This window comes from Talpa occidentalis, unplaced genomic scaffold (assembly GCF_014898055.3).
Source record: "Talpa occidentalis isolate TD23 unplaced genomic scaffold, MPIMG_talOcc4v2.1 talOcc4.2, whole genome shotgun sequence".
NCBI classification, from domain to species: Eukaryota; Metazoa; Chordata; class Mammalia; order Eulipotyphla; family Talpidae; genus Talpa; species Talpa occidentalis.
The window spans coordinates 10693163-10713957 of record NW_023602073.1 but is presented as its reverse complement, the minus strand read 5'-3'; the positions used below and the strand labels follow the sequence as shown (position 1 = coordinate 10713957).

The 20795-nt window shown below is 41.0% G+C and overlaps 1 protein-coding gene across 3 annotated transcripts in view; it reads right to left on the bottom strand.

The window, feature by feature from the left end:
• Positions 1–5321: 5321 nt before the first annotated feature.
• The window catches only part of CDKAL1 (CDK5 regulatory subunit associated protein 1 like 1), a 648948-nt gene continuing 633474 nt past the window's right edge, over positions 5322–20795 (bottom strand). For all 3 annotated transcript variants that reach the window (XM_037518925.2, XM_054698342.1, XM_054698343.1), the window contains exon 15: positions 5322–10080. In XM_037518925.2, coding sequence (XP_037374822.1) covers positions 9889–10080 — 192 coding nt within the window. In that variant the 3' untranslated portion in view covers positions 5322–9888. The remainder of the gene's footprint in view (positions 10081–20795) is intronic.

Genomic DNA, 20795 nt, shown 5'->3' with positions numbered 1-20795 from the left:
TTTTTAAACAACATTTGCTTCCTCCCACCCTCTCAAGTGTAGTCCCCAGAGTTTCCTTCACCAGTGCACCTGTGCACCATCACCTCAGTCCCCGGTGCTCTTCCCTCTGACATTATTTCTTTGTCCAATTTTAGTCACTTCCCTTTTATATACTTCACTCTAGATACACTGTTTCTCAAAGTCACCATGCACTTAATATTATAATGCCCTTTTTTGGGCAAAATATGCAAAACATTTATCATTTTAACCATTTGTGTTTAAGTCATTAAATTGAATACATTTACAATGTTGGGGGACCATCACTACTTACCTATGCATAAAAGTTACTTAGCACACCCAACATAAACATAAACTCTATACCCATTTAAAAGTAACTCCTTCTCTTCCCTTCAGAACCTGGTAACCTCTAATCTACTTTTGCTCCATGATCTGGTCTGTTAGGTATTTATGTAAGTAAAATCATGCAAAATCTGTCTTCCTGGGTCCAGCTTATTTCATGAAGCATAATATCTTCAAGGTTCATTCATGTTGTAGCATGTATCAGAACTTCTTTTTTTAAGATTTATTTATTTATTTATACAAGCACTGGGTACAGTCAGAAGGGTGGGAGGGCGAGAGAATTCACCAGAGCCAGAGCGGGGAACAGAACAGGCAGACTGACGAAATACACTGATGAGGGGAGCAGCGGGCGGCAGGAGAGGTCTGCACGCCATGTGGGACCCTTGCCGGCAGCCAGGGATGGAACCGGTGCTGCAGAGGTTGCGGGCAGTTTCGCAGCCCAGCGCTCAACCACTGCGCCACCAGGGGAGGCCCTCAGAACTTCTTTTTAAGGCTGAATATTAATCTGTGGTATATGTACTACATTAGGTTTATACATTCATTCATAATGAATGACATTTTGGCTCCCCTCTTCAATGGCTATGAACCAAGGTCCACATACATTTGTTTAAATCCCTGCATTCAGTTATTTTGGTTATGTAGCTAGGAATGGTATTGCTGTGTCATACTGCAGTTCTTGGGTTAAATTTTGGAGAACTGACACTATATTCAGTAGTTGGTGACACCATTTTACATTTCCACCAACAAGGTATGCTGCAAACTTTGCACATCTTCATTAACATTTATTTTGTATATGTATGTTTTTTTTTCCCCCAATAGCAACCCTCCCAATGGGCAGGAAGCATCACCTCATTGTGATTCTCATTTACATTTCCTTAACAAGTATTAGCATTGAGTATCTTTCCATTTGCATATTGATTTCAATAAGTATCTTAAAAATATGCCTCTGCATATTTTTAAATTGGGTTGTTTGCTTTTTGGTTGCTGACTTATGAGAGTTCTTTAGGTGTTCTGATAATATTGTCTTGTCAAAGATATAATTTTTCTTAAATATTTTCTCCCATCCGGTAGTTTGTGTTTTCTTGATAGTGTTTTTGATGCACAAAACTTTGTCATTTTGATGAGTTTCCATTAACTATATATTTCTTTTGCTCTCTGTTCTTTTGGTGTCATATCTATGAAATAGTTACCAAATTTGATATCACAAAGATTTTCTTCAATGCTTTCTTGCTTCTTTGTTTTATATTTTGAAGTTGGGGATGTGTTTGTTAGTCTTTCAGTTTTCCTTTTTTGCAAGACTGTTCTGGATATTTTTGAAACTCCTTATCATTTAAGGGCTGCCATTTCCATTTCTCTTAGAAAGACTGTGATAGGGATTGCATTGGCTCTGTAGTTCAACTTCTGGTAGCATTAACATTTTAACAATGTTAAGTATTCCTAACCATGAACATAGGATAGCTTCATGAACATAGGATAGTTTCCTTTTATTTATTTTAAAATTTCTTTTAGCATGCTTTGTAGTTTTCAGTGTACATGTCTTTCACCTTCTTTGGTACATTCATTCCTCAGATTTCACTTAGAAACTATTTTTTTCCCCTAGAATTTCCATGCTCTAAATTGGATATGTTCTTTTTCTTTTAATGTTTTATTTCATATAATTCTTACATCATTTTTCATTTTTGCACAATGTATGCATTTTCATTTTGGTTATATTCCCCATACAATTGCACCTCCCCCTTATTTTGGCCCTAATCCTTCCTCTCTCTGCGCCACACCCCATAGTGTGTCTCTGGTTTATAGTTGCTTGTTGATTTTGATTTTTTCTTTATTATAGTTAGTCTTTTTCCTGGTCCCTTATTTAGGTTTTCTAAATTCCTGCTGAGTGAGACCATCCAGTATTTTTCTTTTTCTTTCTGGCTTATTTCGCTGAGCATGATCCCTTCCAGCTCTATCCATGTGGCTGCAAATTGCACGAGTCTACCTTTTTTGATTGCTGAGTAATATTCTGGTGTGTGTGTGTATATATATATATATATATATATATATATATATATACCACATATTCTTGATCCAGTCATCTATTTTTGGGCATTTGGTTAGAAACTATTATAAATGGAATCCCCCCCTTTTTTTGATTGTTCATTACTGTCTATAGCTATATACCTATATATAGGTGTGCTGATCTTAATCTAAACTTTGCTGTATTTGTTTATTGGATTTATATCTTTTTTGGATTTTGATTCTTTATATATAGGATCATGTCATTGCATATATATTTTACCTCTTCTGTGCCTTTCTTTTCCTTGGTTAACAGCTCTTACCAGAACTTGCAGTACAATACTGAACAGGTATGGTTAAAGTATCCATTTTTTTTTCTAATTTTGGGGGGATAGATTTCAGCTCTTCACCAGTGAGTATGTGTTAGCTGTGTTTTTTGGCCTTCTCCCGCCCCTTCCATAAAAACCCTATATCATTTTGAGGAATTTCCCCTCTATTCCTAGTTTCTTAAGAGGGTTTTGTTATCAAAGTGCTGAATTGTGCCAAATGCCTTTCCTGCATCAAATGAGATTATCACATGCCCCCCGCCCCCAACTTTGTACTATTAAGGTGCTGTGTTATGTTGGTTGAATTTAAGTTGAACCATCCTTGCAATTCTGGGATAAATCCCACTTGGTCATGGTGAAAAATCCTTTAAACATATTGAAGTAAAACTGCAAATACTTTGTGGAGTACTTTTGAATTTATATTCATCAGGGTTATTGGTTTATAAAATTCTTTCCATGTGGTATCTTTACCTGGAAGGTATCAGAAGCTCTAGCATCACAGTAATCATACTTACCTAGCAGAGTGAACTAGGAAGTGTTCCTTCCCTTTTTGCAGAGTCAGAGAAGAACTGATCTTGGTTATGTTTTCAGTGGTTGGTAGAACTCGCCATCTGTTTTCTTTGTTTATACTATTAGGGGAAAGTCTAGTGTTTAAGGGAAGAAAGCCCACTACAAAGTATTTTTCTAACAGGATCCAGGCCACTAAACTGTTTTCCCAGGGACCCCTACCAATATATACCTAGTTCTATCTTAAGCTTCATTTACCATATGTTTAAATTACTTCCAGTTATTTCGAAACAAATTATACTGTAAGGGTAAAGATATTACACAAGGGACTTCTATCAGAGCAAAGATCCACAAGATAGCACCAGGAATTACTTTTAGGACTGAGTGTCATCATTGGCATTGCAAAGTGTTGCTTTGAGGAAGATAATTCAAAAGTCAATTGTAGTTTGTAATTAGACTCATTTCTTATGTATACACTACATGGATGACAGGCTGTAGTTCACAAAGTTTGGGCCTAAGTGTAGAGTCATAAGTAAACAACATGGTTTATATCTACTTGAAAATCTTTAGGTTGGTTTAAAAACCAAGTGTTTTATTCTTCTTAATGGAAAATGAGGGTAAAGACAGAAGTTAAAAGCTTGGACCTTGGAATCAGACAATCTGAAATAACATCTATAGTTATTATGAGTAATTAGGTGAATTAAAAGTAGATTAATCCAAGAAATAAAAATTTCGATTCTTCAGGATTTTCTCAATTCCACATTTTCTTTTACCTTGATCCAAAGATTATTTTCCCACCCAACCCAACCCCTTCTTTTTGGCACGTGTCTCTGTACTTATTAGTGTTTTCAGATGTCCCAAAACTAGGAAGATCGTTAAGTGACCAAATGAAATCTTCTGCTTTAACTTCTAATTCTGGGATATTTTGTCTATAGAACTCTAAATAGCAGAAATGGTAGGCAATAACTGGCAGATAGCTAATAAAGAATAAGTATCTGCATTTCCTTTTACCCTCAAGCAGGGTTGGGGGAAGAGCATGACTCCTAGGCCTCCCTATTAATCTGTTTGCTCTTTTCATCTTCGGCCATGGGAAGTGTCTTCTTGATCTCAGATTGGCCACCCAAATCCATGCTCCACACGATTCATTAATTTGATCTCCTCAAAATACAGCTGAAATCCATTTTCTTTGAATTTTTCTTCTTTTGCTGATTTGTTACAATTAGACTCTAAGTCCCTTGAGGCAGGAATCTCTGTATTCCATCTACAATTCTTTTGGTTGGTAATGTGCTAATATCAGAGTTTTAAATACTTTTTTTTATAAAGTTGATTTTTGTGTTTAAGTGGTTAAAGTACTCGAGCAAGGGGATGAAATGATACACACCAAGACACAGTACTAAAGATACTTGACCACATTTTGTCTTTCAATGACCCTGAAATGGAATCTTGTCTCTATTTTATGAGGGTCAGAAAGAGAAGTGACTTGACTTCAGTTTAAACTAAACTTTGCTGATGTCAAAATTCTCACACTTTTTCTATTACTATATTCCTCAGATATCTATTGGAAATAACTGAATTCAAAATCCAGTTGGTACTGATCCTTAAACCCTTCATAGTTCTTGAACTCAAATTTTATGGTCTTAACACACTATAAATCAAGCTCAGTGGAAAGGTAAATGCAAATATAAGTATGTTTTATTCATAAATGAACTTAAAATTTACTAAAAAATATTTTGAGATGTAATTAGAACCCCAGGTTAAATATAAAATTGGCAAGGATCCTCTAAATAGGGATGTATCACAGAGGTTCTCAAGTTTTCTTGATTCATGACACCCATGAACCTAAAGAAACAGTTAACCAGGCCTCCCTGGTGGCGCAAGTGGTTAAGATGCAACCCATGAAGCTGTCCACAGTCTGCAGTACGAGTTCAATTCCCCGGCCGGCCAGGGAGCTACCCACATGGCACAGCAGACCTCTCCTGATTCACCCACTGTTCCCATCAGCAGTGTACTTCAGTCAGTCTGCCTGTTCTGTTCCCCACTGTTTCTGATGAATCTGCTCACACCCCCACACCTCTGGCCTGTACCCCAGCTCTTGTATACATAAATAAATAAAAAAAAACTTAAAAAAAAAACAAAACAATTAACCATTCTTTTTACCAAATAGGCAGGTCCTAGTAACTTTTAGTTTGAAAAATAATACATATAAATGGAAAAACACTTTCATTGCATCCTAAAATTACCATAATAACTTATTAATGGAAGCTATTCAGCTGTTGGGAATGCATAGCTTATCACACCTTGGAATTGATCACTTTTATCTCATGCTTCACATTGGTTTTCAACTGATACTTGTTCTCATCACAGCAATAGCCAAAAATCCAGGTTTATAAAGACATGCAGTCATCAAAAACAAAATGTTGTACAGTCTATGTTGAAACTACTATTTTGAGTATAGTCAGCATGATATCTGACAGATGTTGCTGTTTCTCCCCAAATTTAAAATACCCAATGTGCACCTGTGAGTTCAGTGCAGCTGGTGCCTCAGGGACCAGGAAAGTGTTAAGAATATCTTTTTTTTTCTCTTTTGCATTCCTTTTTTCTTCCTTTCTTCTCTACCTTTCCCTCCCTCTCTCTTTCAGTTCCTTTGTTTTATAAGTGATAAAAAATCTTCAAGCTTCATTTGCAACTCCAATTCTCTCTGTAACACATTACAATATACACTGAAGTTTTCAATCTTGAGTGAAATCAATAGGAAAGTGTGTTTTGACTGAACAACAGTGGAAATCTGATGTTTAGACACGTTCACCTAGCACCAAAGAAAAGTCCTTATCCCCAAGGTTTTTATACTCTTCTGCTAACAATATCATACTTGATGTTGCAGAAAAGATACAAAGAAAGAGGGAGGGAAAAGAAGTGGACAGGAGGAAGAAGGAACTTGATTAACAAATCTTAATTTATAATGTGCATCAAGTAACACGCACATTCTGGGAGCAGGAAAACATGGAGTGAAGGGCTGGGTTTCCCAACATGATTGATGGCAGGGGTCAAGGTTAGTTTTTTTTATTTTTAAAGATTTATTTATGCATTCAGGAACTAGGGTACAGGCCAGAAGTGTGGGGGGTAAGAGGATTCACCAGAGACAGAGTGGGGAGCAGAACAGGCAGATCTACTGAAATACACTGCTGAGGGGAGCAGCAGGCGAGATAGGAGAGGTCTGCAGCACCATGTGGGTAGCTTCCTAGCCAGGGATCAAAGTCGTGCTGCAGTGGCTGCAGATAACTTCATAGGTTGCGTCTTAACCCCTTGCGCCACCAGGGAGGCCTAGGTCAAGGTTAGTTTTAAGATGAGGGACTAAGAAACAGAAAGAGTATGCATTGGAGCATAGATTTTGGAGTGAAGTTGTATTCAAGTTCTGCCTCTACAACTTAATAGCTCCACTCCTTGCAAATTACTTAATCTTGTGAATGATTTTTTTCCTCAGTAAAAATGAGGAAATATATATAATACTTGTCTCAAAGTTGCCTTTTCAGAATTGACTAACACCTGCAAACTGAGCATCATACTGCCACTTACGGTAATGGTTATCATTATTATCATTATGAAAACAAGGCTGAGCCAGGGCCAGGAGATAGCAGAGACAAGGTTTGCAGAAGAATATCAAAGGTAAAGAGAAGAAATATTGGGGGAAATGCTGGAGTTCATATCAACAAATGGTGTCTATCTAGAACGCTCGTACTAAATGGGTAAAAACACTTCTGAAAAGCATTTTGTTTACTAAAGTTGAAAAAATGCAAATGCCCCAACTCTGCATTCCACTTCTAAATGTATGTTCATCACACAAATGCTTACATAATACCAAAACAGATGTTTAGAGCAGTATTATCCATAATAGCCAAAGAGTTGGAAACAACTCAAATGTAGAATGGGTAAATACGATATGATATATTCATACAATGGAATTCTGTTCATTGTGAAAACAAAAGAACTACAGATAAATACTGTAATCTGGAATCATCTCACAAGTAATGATGAGCAAAAGAAGGCAGACATAAAACAGTATGTGCTTTATGATTCCATTTATAAAAAGTTCATGAACAGACAAACTAATCTGTCAGAAAGAAGGATAATGATTCCCTTTGGGGGGCCAGGGTTAATGGTTGGGAAGGTATATGGGGAAATTGATGGTTCTGGTAACAATATATGATGTTTTGATTCACTATTTGAAAATGCATCATCTAACTTTCTCATGATTTATGTACATTTCATATGTGTGTTTTACCCAAAGACTTGAAAAAAAAAAAAACAAAAAACTGAAGCACTGTTATCTTGCTATAGATTGAATGTCCCCCTGCCACGTTCATATGATAAAACCCAATCCCTAAAGTAATGGTATTAGGTGGTGGGAAGGGTGATAAGGCCATGAGGATGGTGCCTTCTTGAATGAGATTAGCGTCCTTCCAAAAGAGATGTGGGGCTCTCCCTTCTGCTCCATGAGGGTAGCATGAGAAGATGTTGCCCATAATCCAGGAAGAAGGCCCTCACAAAATGCCAAATCTGACAATGCCTTCACCTTGGACTATCTAGAACTCTGAGTAAGTTTATAAGTCACCATTCTATGCTATGCTGTTATACTAGACTGAAGAAGCTAAGACAGATCTCTTCACAGGTCTCTTTAGTGGAGAGGGATTAAAAAAAAAAAAGACTTTGGTATTTAGGGAAAACATAAGAAAATATGAGTCACAAGAACAGTTGTGTTTACAACCTGCCGGTTAATTGTCCAATCTTGGCTGACTCTGTGACTCAGGATAAGTTATCTATAACAATTTCCAGAACTCAGTGGCATAATACAACAGAAGCTGCTTTCTTGCTCACTGACACATGTCCAACACATGCTGGACATCACGTTCACTTGGGGACCCAGATGGAGGGAGGCTCCATCCTGTCACATGGGTCCACCATCATGTGGAGGAACACAAGGCAGACTGAACAAGGTCTCTCAATACATATGCCTCAAAGAAAGAGACAACAATTTCACTCCCATTTTACTGGTCACAGCAGGTCACATAACCAGGGCCTAATGCTGCAGGGGTAAGTAATGGGCAATGCACAGGGGCAGGAAGGAGATGAGCTAGAAAGGTGACACTACTGATGAATGTACTTGATCCTACAGCTCCCGGGCCAAGTCCTGTCCACATGAGAGCTGTGTTGTGGGCACCCACCCCATCTTTCTCTTCACCCCCTAGTAGGAAGCCCTGGGAAAAAACAATCTGGATTTCCTGGCCATTGACACCCTCCTTGACAACAGGTCACTAATATGGTGACTGATACCATGTGTGATCCATTCCCTGATCTGGACTGGAACAGAAGGGAACTGTAACCTAACTGTGGGTAAGTAACAGTCGATGTGGAGCAGGGAGAATTCTGTATGGTTGAAATCATATGGAGAATACCCATCACAGCTGGTGAGGGGCTTTGGGGTTGTCAGAGGGTAGGACTTTGGATCATACTTTTACCTCTTAAATCACCAGATTTAAGTTTATAAGAACCACACTGGAGGAGCTTATTCTGTTTATTAAACAAAGAAACAACTGTGCTTATATCTCAAGAAAGGTAGTCTAAGGAGGCCCCCATGCCTGTCAACAGTTCTCCCTCTTGCTACAGCAAAGTGAGGAGGGCTCCCAAGTGCAATTTTAAGTGCTGAACTCCTTGAAGGGATTCTGGTAGATCCTTTGCATTTTACATGTAAACTCCTCTCCAAAGTGCATGCTAGAGAAATGTGCTAACAGCAAAGTTTTGTGTTTTTAATTCACCAACTGAAGACAAAATTAAATTTTGAGTTCCTTAAAAGACACATAAAAAGCTGAAATTTTTTTGAGATGAAAGGCAGCACTGAACGGGATTATGGGCTGAAAGTTGAAACAAGGCTCTTGGCAATCACAGGGCACCTGATTGTGCCTCAACAATCTACAGTTTACTTTAAATTCTCATAGTCATCAGCCTGGCTTATCACACAAATTCTTTTTATTTTTAAAGAAGTCACTTCATTTAGCGAAGATCAATGATGTCAGAAAGAAATAAAAACACCTGATAAAATCCATAAAAAAAATGCCAGGAAAGGGGAACAGCTTATTTTAGACAAATCCAGGTTTTGCCAATTTGCAGGTACTAAAGAAGTGGGTGATTCCTTATGAGTCTCAAAATGTGGCCAACGGTCCTGTAATTGGCAAGCTCTCCCTGTGCATTCCAAAAGCATGTAAGTTCCAAATATAATTTTCAACATAAACTTTTCAGGAACATAGCTGCTGTGAAAAATAAGATATTTGTAGCACTGGGACTCCAAACAAAAAATAAAGAGAAGATACATTTAAAAATGTTTATGAAAGATTGAAGATTCTTCCCACATAAGGAGGCGGCCAGAGACACTCTGCAATTAGGTTCTGACTTGAAGATTAGAGATTTCTCACTTTTCTTGTTAAAAATAAAGTAAGCGGAGCTTAACTTAAAAGATATGCCATGGCCACTATTATTAGGTTTTAGGTCAAACAAGCAGTGGGCCTAAGTCCTTGAGAGATGGGGTTAGCCTCACTGAAAAGTGTGGCCAAAGAGGAGGCTGGTACAAATTATTCCCCTTTGAGAACTGATGTGATCACTTTCCTGTTCATTGAAGATTTCAATTAGAAGTTTATCCTTCTTCACAAATGTTTCACTTAGCTGTGTTTTAATTATACACGTTGAGAAATAAAGCAAACAGAAGGGCACCCAGAGCCAGGCCCACGGACATCCTCAGCGCGCAGTGACGATGCAATCTTTGCAAGCGCAGAGCCATTCCAGAACTCATTGCGTGGTGTTGAGTTGCAGCAGCTGCAGGACCTGGTGAACTCAGATGATTCCCAAGCTTATTTCTGAACTCCTATGGAGAAAGAAGCACAGAGGGGGGAAAACGTTTTAAGATGCACAAGGAGTCCCACTGAAGTCATTTTTTCTTATTATTGCGATATCATTGACATATAATGTTGCATTAGTTTCAGGTGTACAACATAATTGCACAACATAACAATGAATGCCACAATAAATCTAGTTGACATCCATTCCCACACACAGTTATAAATTGCATTTCTTCTGATGACAGTCTTTTAAGATCTACTCTCTTAGCAACATTGGAATATGCAATACAACGTATATTCGTAGTTAACATATTGCTAACTGGAGTCACAATGCTCTGCGGGACAGCCACGGGATTAATTTTATAACTGGCAGTTTGTACCCTTTGGTAATCTTCACCCATTCTTGCCAATTCTCAGCCCCGCGCCTCCAGAACCACCAGTCTCTTCTCTGTATCTATGAGTTCAACTTCGTTTTCTTAGATTCCACGTGTAAGTGAGATCATAAGCATTTGTCTTTCTCTAACTTCTTTCTATTAGCATAATGTCCTCAAGGCCCATCCATGTTGTCACAAAGGTAAGATTTTATCCTTTATTCATGACTGAATATATCATTTAGTAGTCATACTACATTTTCTTTATCTCTTCATCCATTTGTGGACACTTAGGTGGTTTCCTTGTCTTGGCTACCATGAACTCCACCATAATAAATAAGGGGTGGATATATATTTTGGAGTTAGGGTTTTCATATCTTTTGGAGTTAGGGTTTTCATATCTTTTGGATAAACACCCACCCAACTTTGTTTGGAATAGCTAAATCATATGGTAGATCTATTTTTAATTTTTTGAGACATCTCCACGTTGTTTTCTATGGTGGCTGCACCAATTTACATTCCTCCCAACTGTGCATGGGTGTCTCCTTTCTACACATCTTTGCCAACACTTGCTACTTCTTGTCTTTCCAGTAATAGCCATTTTAGCAGGAGTGAAGTGATGTCTCACTGTGGTTTTGACTTGCATTTCCCTGATGATTAGGGATACTGAGCACCCTTTCATAAACTGTTGGCCATCTGTTTGTCTTCTTTAGAAAAATATCTACTCAGATCCTCTGCCCATTTTTTTAAAACTTTTTTTTAATTTTTAAAATTTTTTTCATAGAAGAACTGGGGTGTAGGCCAGAGGTGTGGGGAATGAGAGGATTCACCAGAGACAGAGCGGGAAGCAGAATAAGTGGATCTACTGAAATACAGTGCTGAGGGCAGCAGTGGATGAGACAGGAGAAGTCTGCTGCACCATGTGGGCTAGCTCTCTGGTTGGGGATCAAACTCAGGCCTTAGCAGTGAGAGACTTAACCCCTAGGCCATCGGGAAGACCTCTGCCCATTTTCTTCACTGAATTGTTTGCTTTCTTGCTTTTGAATTGTATGAGTGCTATCCATTTTGGATAAAAACTCCTTACTAGATATCACATAGAAGTTTTGCAAAAATTGTCGCCCAGTTAGCACACCGACTATTATTTTGTTGATGGTTTCCTTTGCCTTGCAGAAGTTTCTTAGTTTGGTGGAAGAAGGAGCAATTAAATTCTTACTCCTTTGACAGAGGGACATTCAATCATCCATATGGGCCAGGTAGTCCCCAGTTGGGTCTAGGTAAGTCAACTTTCCCATCTTTGAAGGATCAGACCGAGTTTTTGGTATTTCAGATTATACACAAACTACATGAGAGAAGATAGTATTTATGGAGAACCAAGGCAGAATTTCTTGAAGGGTGGAATTTATGTAGACTGGAGTCACATCACAAACACGTCTAACTTTAAGGAATGGCAACAAGAGAATGATGATGAAAAAGACAACTTGGAAGCCATTTTATTCAGCAAACATGTCCCTTCAATACCCTTTAGACTATATCCTTAAAAATTCCCAGCTTGGATACTGCTGCAGGAGGGTGTCTTCCTCCCTGGTTGGGGGGCTAAGGAGTCTGGATGACTAGAGGGATCCGCCCTTCACACAGCCTCTTCCTTCACCTCTCTCATTTTCCAAGTGTGCCAGATAAGGAAACAGCTGGGAAGCTCTGCAGGAGGGAGGGTGAAGGTTGAGGAGACAACACCACACTACTTTTTAGGTGGTGGGTGCTGTCTGTTCCCTGATGGTTCTAGTGGGTGTTGGGGGAGGAGAGGGGTAACTGACCAGCCACTCTCGTGTTTCAAAGTGTAATTTCGATTCCATTATATAAGAGTTCCATCTTATGCAAGGGTCAAGAATCGGTATCTCCCCTGTTAAAATATGAATAACATTTTGAGAGCTGGAGGTGGGTGGGGAGAGGGAACAGTGATGGAAGCAGGCAACCCAGAGGCAGTACAGAAGGCGTGTCTGTGGGAGAACAAGAAACCCACAGAAACGCAAAATATCTCTGGGCAACCATTTTACTTTGCTCATTCTTTCCTTCCAAGCTCTCTTACAATTTCCTGGTGACACCTCCTGTCCCTGCGTGGGAAGTGGGGAGTGGCAGCTCACCCCTGCTCAGCAGAAGCGCTGAAGCGTGCGTTACGGAAAGCAATGCTGGCAGGAACGACGTGTGGATTGAGGGACAAGAATGGGGGTGGAGAATCCAGTGCAAGTTGCGGTGCTACATGAGGTGGGGGATGATGAGGACCTGTGTCACCACAATGGCAGAAGGCACAGAAAGGAGAGAGTGGCAGCCTTCTGGTAGAATCAGCAGGATTTGAGTAGAGAGGAGTTGGCTGTCAGAGCTACAGTGAATAGGAATAAGAAACCGTTACCATCCATTTCCCACCAGCTAATATTTACATGTGACAGGTGTGGAGGAATATTTAACTTTGACTCTAGAAAACTGAAGGCAAAATTCAAAAAGCTATTAAGCACAAGGATGAATCCCTCGGCCCCAAACCATTACTTGCTTCTGTGCTCCTCTGGTGTCGGGGCCAACACCCTCCTGCCGTCCCTGAGCTGTGGCCCTCAACGAGGAGGCACACAACTGGATGGACAGAGTCACCTTCCCTCAAACAGGGGGGACAACAGCCAGAGCTCAGCAGTACACCCCAAATTGCTCCTTGCTGCCTGCTCACCCCCTCACTCTCGAGACTGTTTTCTTGTGAGATGGCTTTCTGCATGAGACTTTGGATCTGGGAATATGCTGAGAAGCTTTCATATGGATTGGTTAAAAATAGCCTCCAGGCTTCAAGGGCAGCACTTGACAGATATGGCAACCTTGGGCAAGAATGCAGTCCTCCGTCAGCTGAAATGACAGGACTAAGTGAGTTCCTCAAAAGCAGCCAGGCTGTCTTATGCATCTCCAGGTGCTTGTGCCCGGCACAGCTACAGGTAGAGAGCAGTAATCAGAAGTGATCAGAAATGAATGCATGAGGATGAGGATGAGAGGTAACCCGTCCCAAACATGCCTTGCTAATGTCTGTCATGGTCTTTGAGTCCTGTGATGGAATCAGGGCACCACTGTATTTCAGTCATGAGTTGTTGCCTTGAGCCATTAAACCTTCATTTATTCCTTAAGTTGGGGCTTACAGGACGAGAACTAAGAGGCTGATTAATGTCTCCTAGGGTTGAGATGGACATTTTGGAGTCCCTGATGGCTTTTAGAAACTGCTGAAGACTCTAGAACAAAGGAGGTGCCATGCACACCTGCTCTCTGCCCCTCTCACGCTGGTGCATGCTCTATCAGCCCCATCCAGAAGTGCATCCAGGTGTCCTGAGCCCTGATGCTTTCACTTTAAGAAAAAAGAAAATATGAACGTAGGTACAGGGCCCGAGAAAGGCCCCCTCAAAGTGAGTGGCCCTGCACCTTAAGCTCTTCTGGCCTCAGGGAAAACTCACTTGTGCACCCCACTCTCTTCCTCCTTCCCTTCTGAATGCTGAGCCTTGGTTCTGCACCTGCAATTCCAGAAGCTGCCACTCAGAGAACACTAGACCCAGGCCAGGGGCAGGCTGACCTGGCAGGACTAGGCCAGTCTGATAGCATCCTGCATTGGCTTGGGTTAAAAATACACTCTGCTCCACAAAGCTGCAGTTAGGTCTGCGCTTCTGGCCCGGGGGAAAAAAAATCCTGACTTTTGGTTAGAAAATTTCCTTCTCTCTCTTCCAACTCATCTGTCATAAAATTTTGCTCAAAATAGAAAAGGTGCCCATTGAACGACCATAGTGGATGGTCTATGGTTGCGTTCAACTTAGTCATTCTTCCTCGGGCATTATCCTCCACCTACATACACCCCTTCAAATAGTTAACCCATCGGAAAGTAAGTGACCCATGAGCTACGAGTCTTTCCTAGTTAACGAGGTGGCCTCCTGGAACCACAGGGAAGAGCAGCAGACGCAGACAGCATAGCCCCGCTGAGCCAACAGTCTCTACCAAATCAAGGTGGGAGATTGAGAGCAGGGGAGGGAAAATGCAGCCTCTCTCTGCTTCGCATGACCACTTTTATTATCTTCTCATTTTACCAAATCAAGATCTTGATTCAAAGAGTCTGATGATGTGTTTTTAAATCGAAGACTGAAACAACAGTTTCCTAGAGGACAGAGTACTCAGTAGCGAGCTAGCTTTGCATATTTCAATTGTCACTACCACTGGGATACTGAAAGAAAAGTAATTTAGGGCCTCCTCAGTGGCGCAGCGGTTGAGCGCTGGGTTGCGAAGCTGCCCGCAGCCTCTGCAATGCCGGTTCGATCCCCGGCTGCTCCCAGACCACCGGAGGAGGGTCCCACATAGCGCACAGACCTCTCCTGCCTCCCGCAGTGCTCCCCTCAGCAGTGTACTTTGGTCCTTCTGCCTGCTCTGCTCCCCGCTCTGGCTCTGGTGAATTCTCTCACCCTCCCGCGCTTCTGACTATACCCAGTGCTTGTATAAATAAATAAAAATAAATCTTTAAAAAAAAAAGTAATTTAGAAATACAGGATATACAAGACCTTCTCATAAAGTGCAAGACAGTTAAACATGTAAATGTATAACTATTGCAGATTTCCACACAGTTAGAAGCAGCATTCATGAAGAGAAAATAATGCAGCATTTCCAAAATGTAACAAAAATTAAAATGGCTTATCTTTATCTTCTTGGTGAAGTGATGAGAAATACCTACCTATAAGATAAAGGTCTACATGGGAGGAGCGGAGGGGAAAGTCAGGGAGGGAGCGGGGGGGAGAGATAGGGAGAAATGAAGAGAGCGAGAGAGAGAACAAAGTATATAACTAACTAAAGAGAAAAACGCTATGGCCACTCATTCTGGAAAGTAAATACAACAGTTTCAAACCTTCCCTAAACATCTTAAACATAATCAATGTTATCAATTCCTGAAATTCAAGATGCACTTGCATCTCAATCTACAGTACTCTACATAAAGAACATTTGACTGTACGTAAAGAACATTTTATTCTTTTATTTTTAAAGATTTATTTTATTTATACAAGAGCTGGAGTACAGTCGAGATGCACGGGAGGGTGAGAGGATTCACCAGAGACAGAGTGGGGAACAGAACAGGCAGACTGACCAAATACACTGCTGAGGGGAGCAGCGGGCGAGACAGGAGAGGTCTGCTCGCCATGTGGGTTGCTCCAAGGCCAGCGGGATTGAATCGGCACTGCAGAAGCTGCAGACAGCTTCGCAGTGCTGCGCTCAACCGCCTGCGCCACCAGGGAGGCCCAGAACATTTTATTCTTAGCTAAAACTAACCAAACAGCAACTCTCAAACTTATCCTTTCTCAGAAACCAAATTCAATTTAGAAATGCTTTTACCAAGACAGACAGAATTGAAACAACACAGAATAGGATTTCCTTCAGAGAGATCCATGTACATGCACACAGTTAGGGCAGGCTAAGGATACAGTGAGGAAGCAGCATTGCTCTGGTTAGCATGGGCTTGGACTCCAGTGGGTGGCCTCCCTTAGAAATGTCACTGTTACCTTGATTCATTTTTTTTTTTAAACATTTATTTATTTTTTACACAAGAACCGGGATATAGGCCAGATGCACAGAAGGGTGAGAGGATTCACCAGAGCCAGAGCGGGGAACAGAACAGGCAGACTGACGAAATACACTGCTGAGGGGAGCAGCGGGCGAGACAGGAGAGGTCTGCCTCGCCATGTGGGATTCTTGCCAGCTGGCCGGGATCGAACCCAGGCTGCAGAGGCTGCAGACAGCTTCACACTCCATGTCCCTAATCACTTCTTCCTGTTTTCTTAGTCTTTGATCAGACAGAATTCCTTTAGGAATCTCTCCTGACCAGTGCTCAGCCCCAGATGGGTTAGGTGGTGCCTGCTGTGGGCTGCACATCTGCCTGCTGGACCTTATCACAGTGCCCATCGATGGCAGTGAATGGCCTGCCACAGACTGTGCAGACTCCTTCAGAGCAGGGCATCCTGACTCTTCAGTGGCGGACGCCCAGGGCTTAGCACTGAGGTGGAAAAGGATTAGCTGCATCGATATTTGCATTTCCACCTGCTCCTCAGTACATGCTGTGCAACTCTCCCAGGCTGGGCAGGTTCATAGTTGATTTGGGCAAACTGAACAAGGATCTTGGAGACTTAGGTATATCTGACACACTTTTAATGCTGAAGAGGGGCTGGATACACAAGCAGACCAGCAGGCAGGGAGGCAGGGAGGCAGAAAGGCAGCAATCGAGCCTCCTAGTCCCCTGTGATCTCTGCAATCTTGGCCTGGTGTCCCTATTTATTCATGCACACACCCCATACTTGCTGGAGTTCTGGGTCCAGTTATCCATAGTTATAGGTGTGTGTGCCCTCATTATCCATAGTTACAGGTGTGTGTGCCCTACCGCTTGTGGGTAAGGAAACATGGGAAGAAAACAAAGTTGCAGGTGGCGGCCACAAGAGCCTGAATCACTCCATGTTCCTTATAGTACTATATAGTCACATTCTCTACAGGTGCAAATATGCTTTCCCCAGGCATTGCCTTGACTGTCAGGTAAATGGGAGACAGTGTCAAACATCACCAATACTATACAGGACAAACAAAAAGCAGTGTCATTGGGGGGAAACTTCTCTGCAGAGAAGCAACAGTGCATTAGTTTTCTGTTGCTACTTTAACAAATTACCACCAGACTAGGGCCTTCATACGACTATGTTCCTTGACAATTCTGGACATCAGAAGTTCTAAAATCAAGGTGCTGGCAGGGCTCCATTCTTCCTGGCAGCTCTAGGGGAGAATCTGTCTCCGTGCCCTTTTGAGCTTCTAGAAGGTGCCCAAATCCATTGGCTTTCCTCCATTTTAAAAGCCAGTAGCACATTTTCTTTTTTTTAAAAGCCATGATTTACACTGAATCCACTTAGATAATTGAGGCTCGTCTCGCTGTCTCAAGATCTCCAATTTATGTGCTTAAAGTCTCTTTTGCCATGTCACAGGTTCCTTGGATTAGGACGTGGGCACTGTACCTACTCTCCTGGTATATGTGATTCCCTGGCTCTCATTTTCCAACTAGAAAATATGCTCTGTTTGGGTAAAGCTTAGCTGGCTACACCTGAAAATGCATAGAGAGGCACACAGGACACCTTACAGCAACCGTAAGGCTTCCCATTGGAGGAAGATGGGACTCCAGGACACTTTTCCTTCCACTGCGCTAACACACACCTGCTGAGTCTGATGCTTCCAGGATCACCTATATTCATTCCACTTATATCTTTCAGTCAAAATAAGACAGGACCTGAAGGAAAGTATTCCTGCAGGTTAATGTGCTCTGAGTAGATATGTGCATTTCCACCTGTTCCTTTGCATACTGTGATTACAGGCTTAAAGTTGCAAATATCCTTTTTTGGGGAACTAGATGGACCTGGCTTTTCCTAGGGAAAGAAAGCCATGCTGTGCAAAGGCCTCTCCTCCAGTTCCTCCTTCTTATCAAAATATTTCTAAATTGTAATATGTAATGTGGCCACATACCAGAAGCTCAACAATCCATTACAAAAGGTGGAGGATGGGCTCTTTGAAAACTTACTAAGCAGAAGAAACAGTATTTATGGAATGTTTATCACATGCTCAGCAGGTCTCTCAGGCAGTTCTCTCCTGCAACGCTCCCTATTGCCAAGAGTTAATATGAGCTAATGATGAAGCAGATAAGAGACTTCAGTCACACTACACATAGACTTGGTAGTCACATAGCAGGGATGCATTTATAGCGCAATATAAAGACATGAGAAAAACCAAGGTGTTGCAGAATCATTAAAATAACTATTGAATCAAAATTCCTATGATATGAACTTTATCCACCTTCTTTGCAACTGCATCTTATGAAGGTGAGGGTGTCACTTTGTGTTTCCCTACAGGCGGCCCTTCCAGGAAAGCCAGCCTCAGGTTATGCACACAAGTTGCACACTACCTGTCCTGCAGGTCAGAGCCAGGTTCCGTCTTTTTAAATGTGACCTGTAGATGGCATGTCGCTGAGCTGTACCCCCACCCACACACACTTGATCTGTTCGCATTAGAACATGTTGCAAAATGTGTTTTAATGAGGAACAGTTGGTCTGGTTCTGCTCAAATAAAAGATATCCCTGTAAGTAAGTTGCCACCTGTCTTCCCATCTTGCAGTGCAGCTTCTAAATGAGCTCTTCTGTCCCTGACACCTGCAGGTGTTGCCAGGCCCTGCCATCCACTCCATGTGCCAGCTCTCTTCCTTGGAGTGACAGACAACCTCAGCTCTGTGCTTCGTGTCATTACCAGATACGAGGACATACAGGGGATCAAAGGTGTCAAGCTATCTCTCCCCAATATCCTCTCAGACATTTCCCAGATTGGGAGCATGTTACTATCATACAATTAGGAGTACCCAATTATCTCCAAAGATGTTAGTATTTTCTAGTTCCTAAAGTTTATGTAAAGAATGCTATGTGCACAGTCTATCAGCATTATAGGTATACTGGAGTGTAAAGGCACCAACAAATTAAACCTGATATCAGTTGTGTCTTTTCATTTAATTTGAAGAACATTTGCATTTTAAAGCTTCTGTCACAGAGGTAACACGATGAGGGCACAGTACTGTCTGCCTTTTTTTTTTTTTTTTAAAGATTTATTTATTTATTTATACAAGCACTGGATACAGTCAGAAGCGCAGGAGGGTGAGAGGATTCACCAGAGCCAGAGAGGGGAACAGAACAGGCAGACTGCCGAAATACACTGCTGAGGGAAGCAGCAGGCGCGGCAGGAGAGGTCTGTCGCGCCATGTGGGACCCTTGCTGGTGGCTGGGGATTGAACCGGTGCTGCAGAGGCTGTGGGCAGCTTTGCAGCCCGGTGCTCAACCACTGTGCCACCAGGGGAGGCCCCTGTCTGCCTTTTAATATCAATTTTGAGCATGCATGATTCTAAAACTGCTATTATTCATATGTAATTTCCCCTTCTGCTCTTATCTTAAATGTGTAATTGGCAGATTATTAAAATTGAAAAAAATTTAAACTTGAACACACACACATGCCCACTATAATCTTGTTTTATTTTTTTATCTTATTTTGGTGATAGTAGAGTAAACACAAAGCTTTCTAATAAGGCTAACTGTAAGTTATTAAATTATCTACTGTATGATCAAATGCATTTCAGATTATGTTAGCAATAATTTCACCTTGACATCTACCAAAGAAACAGATGTGATCTACCCCTGTGCGGTCTTGGTGATCCCTCACTTTCAGGACACCCAACCTACAGAGCTGAACAAATGAAAGGGAGTATTAATCACATGAAAATCTAAAGCTCGGCACATGCCCAACACCTAATTATTATTTTCTATAAGTCTGCATTTCATCTGACTCAAAAGATCTGAAAACAACTCTTAAGCTCCAAACTTCTTTTAATGGATTCAAAATATTTCTTATGTGTAAATTTTTCTCATGGCTCAGAGGCACTGTTAGAGCTTGCAATGGAAGTTAACAGGGATAAAGGAAAAAAAATCACTTGATATCTCGTAACTCAAGATAAATTAGAATTTAGAATCATCTTTTTTCCCCCTGGCCGAGCCTGAACATATGGGCTACGCAGAAAACCTATCAAAACCAAATATGTGATCAACGCAAGGAAATTATTTTAAAATATACATTATGCAGAACACATGATACTTTCAGAAAATATCCTTAGAATCTCCTAGTATGTAAAATTTGCTCTGCATACTAAAGTGTCTTCATATATGAAAGTTATCGCATTCATAATTGCCATTTAATCCCCAAAATGCAAGCTTGAATAAGCACCTCCCAATGTATGCATCTCTAATGAAAACTGCCATTTCAACAGCAGTGAACAAAGATGGCCCGTCTTTCCAATGCCTTATTGATCTTCCACTTGTGGAGTGCTATCTGAAACTGTCATCTTTAATTTCTTTAATCTTTCTCCAACTTAGCTCCAAATGTCCATTCAAAAGTTTCTGCTTTCCTAATTTTTGACTTATTACATTGACCAAAATAAGCTGGAGTGTGGGATGGGAAGAATGAGTATAAAACAGCAAATAACGTAGTATAAAAATTTTTGCCAACAAGGCTGATTTGTCATAACCTCTTTAGTTCTGCAAAAAAAAAAAAAAAAAAAAAAAACAAACCAAGAGGTTGCAAGCTTTGCTTAAAGGAATATTACCAGAGGTCTGGTACCTGAGCTGGTAATACATTTAGTTTTATTTAAATTTTTTCCCCAAAAAGAAGGCACATGGAGTAGGCTTTCTCGCTAGCCATATTTAAAGGAAAACCCAAGTTTGTTATTCTCTGTGTCAAAGTTTGAACTTGTCATGTAGGTCTTCTTT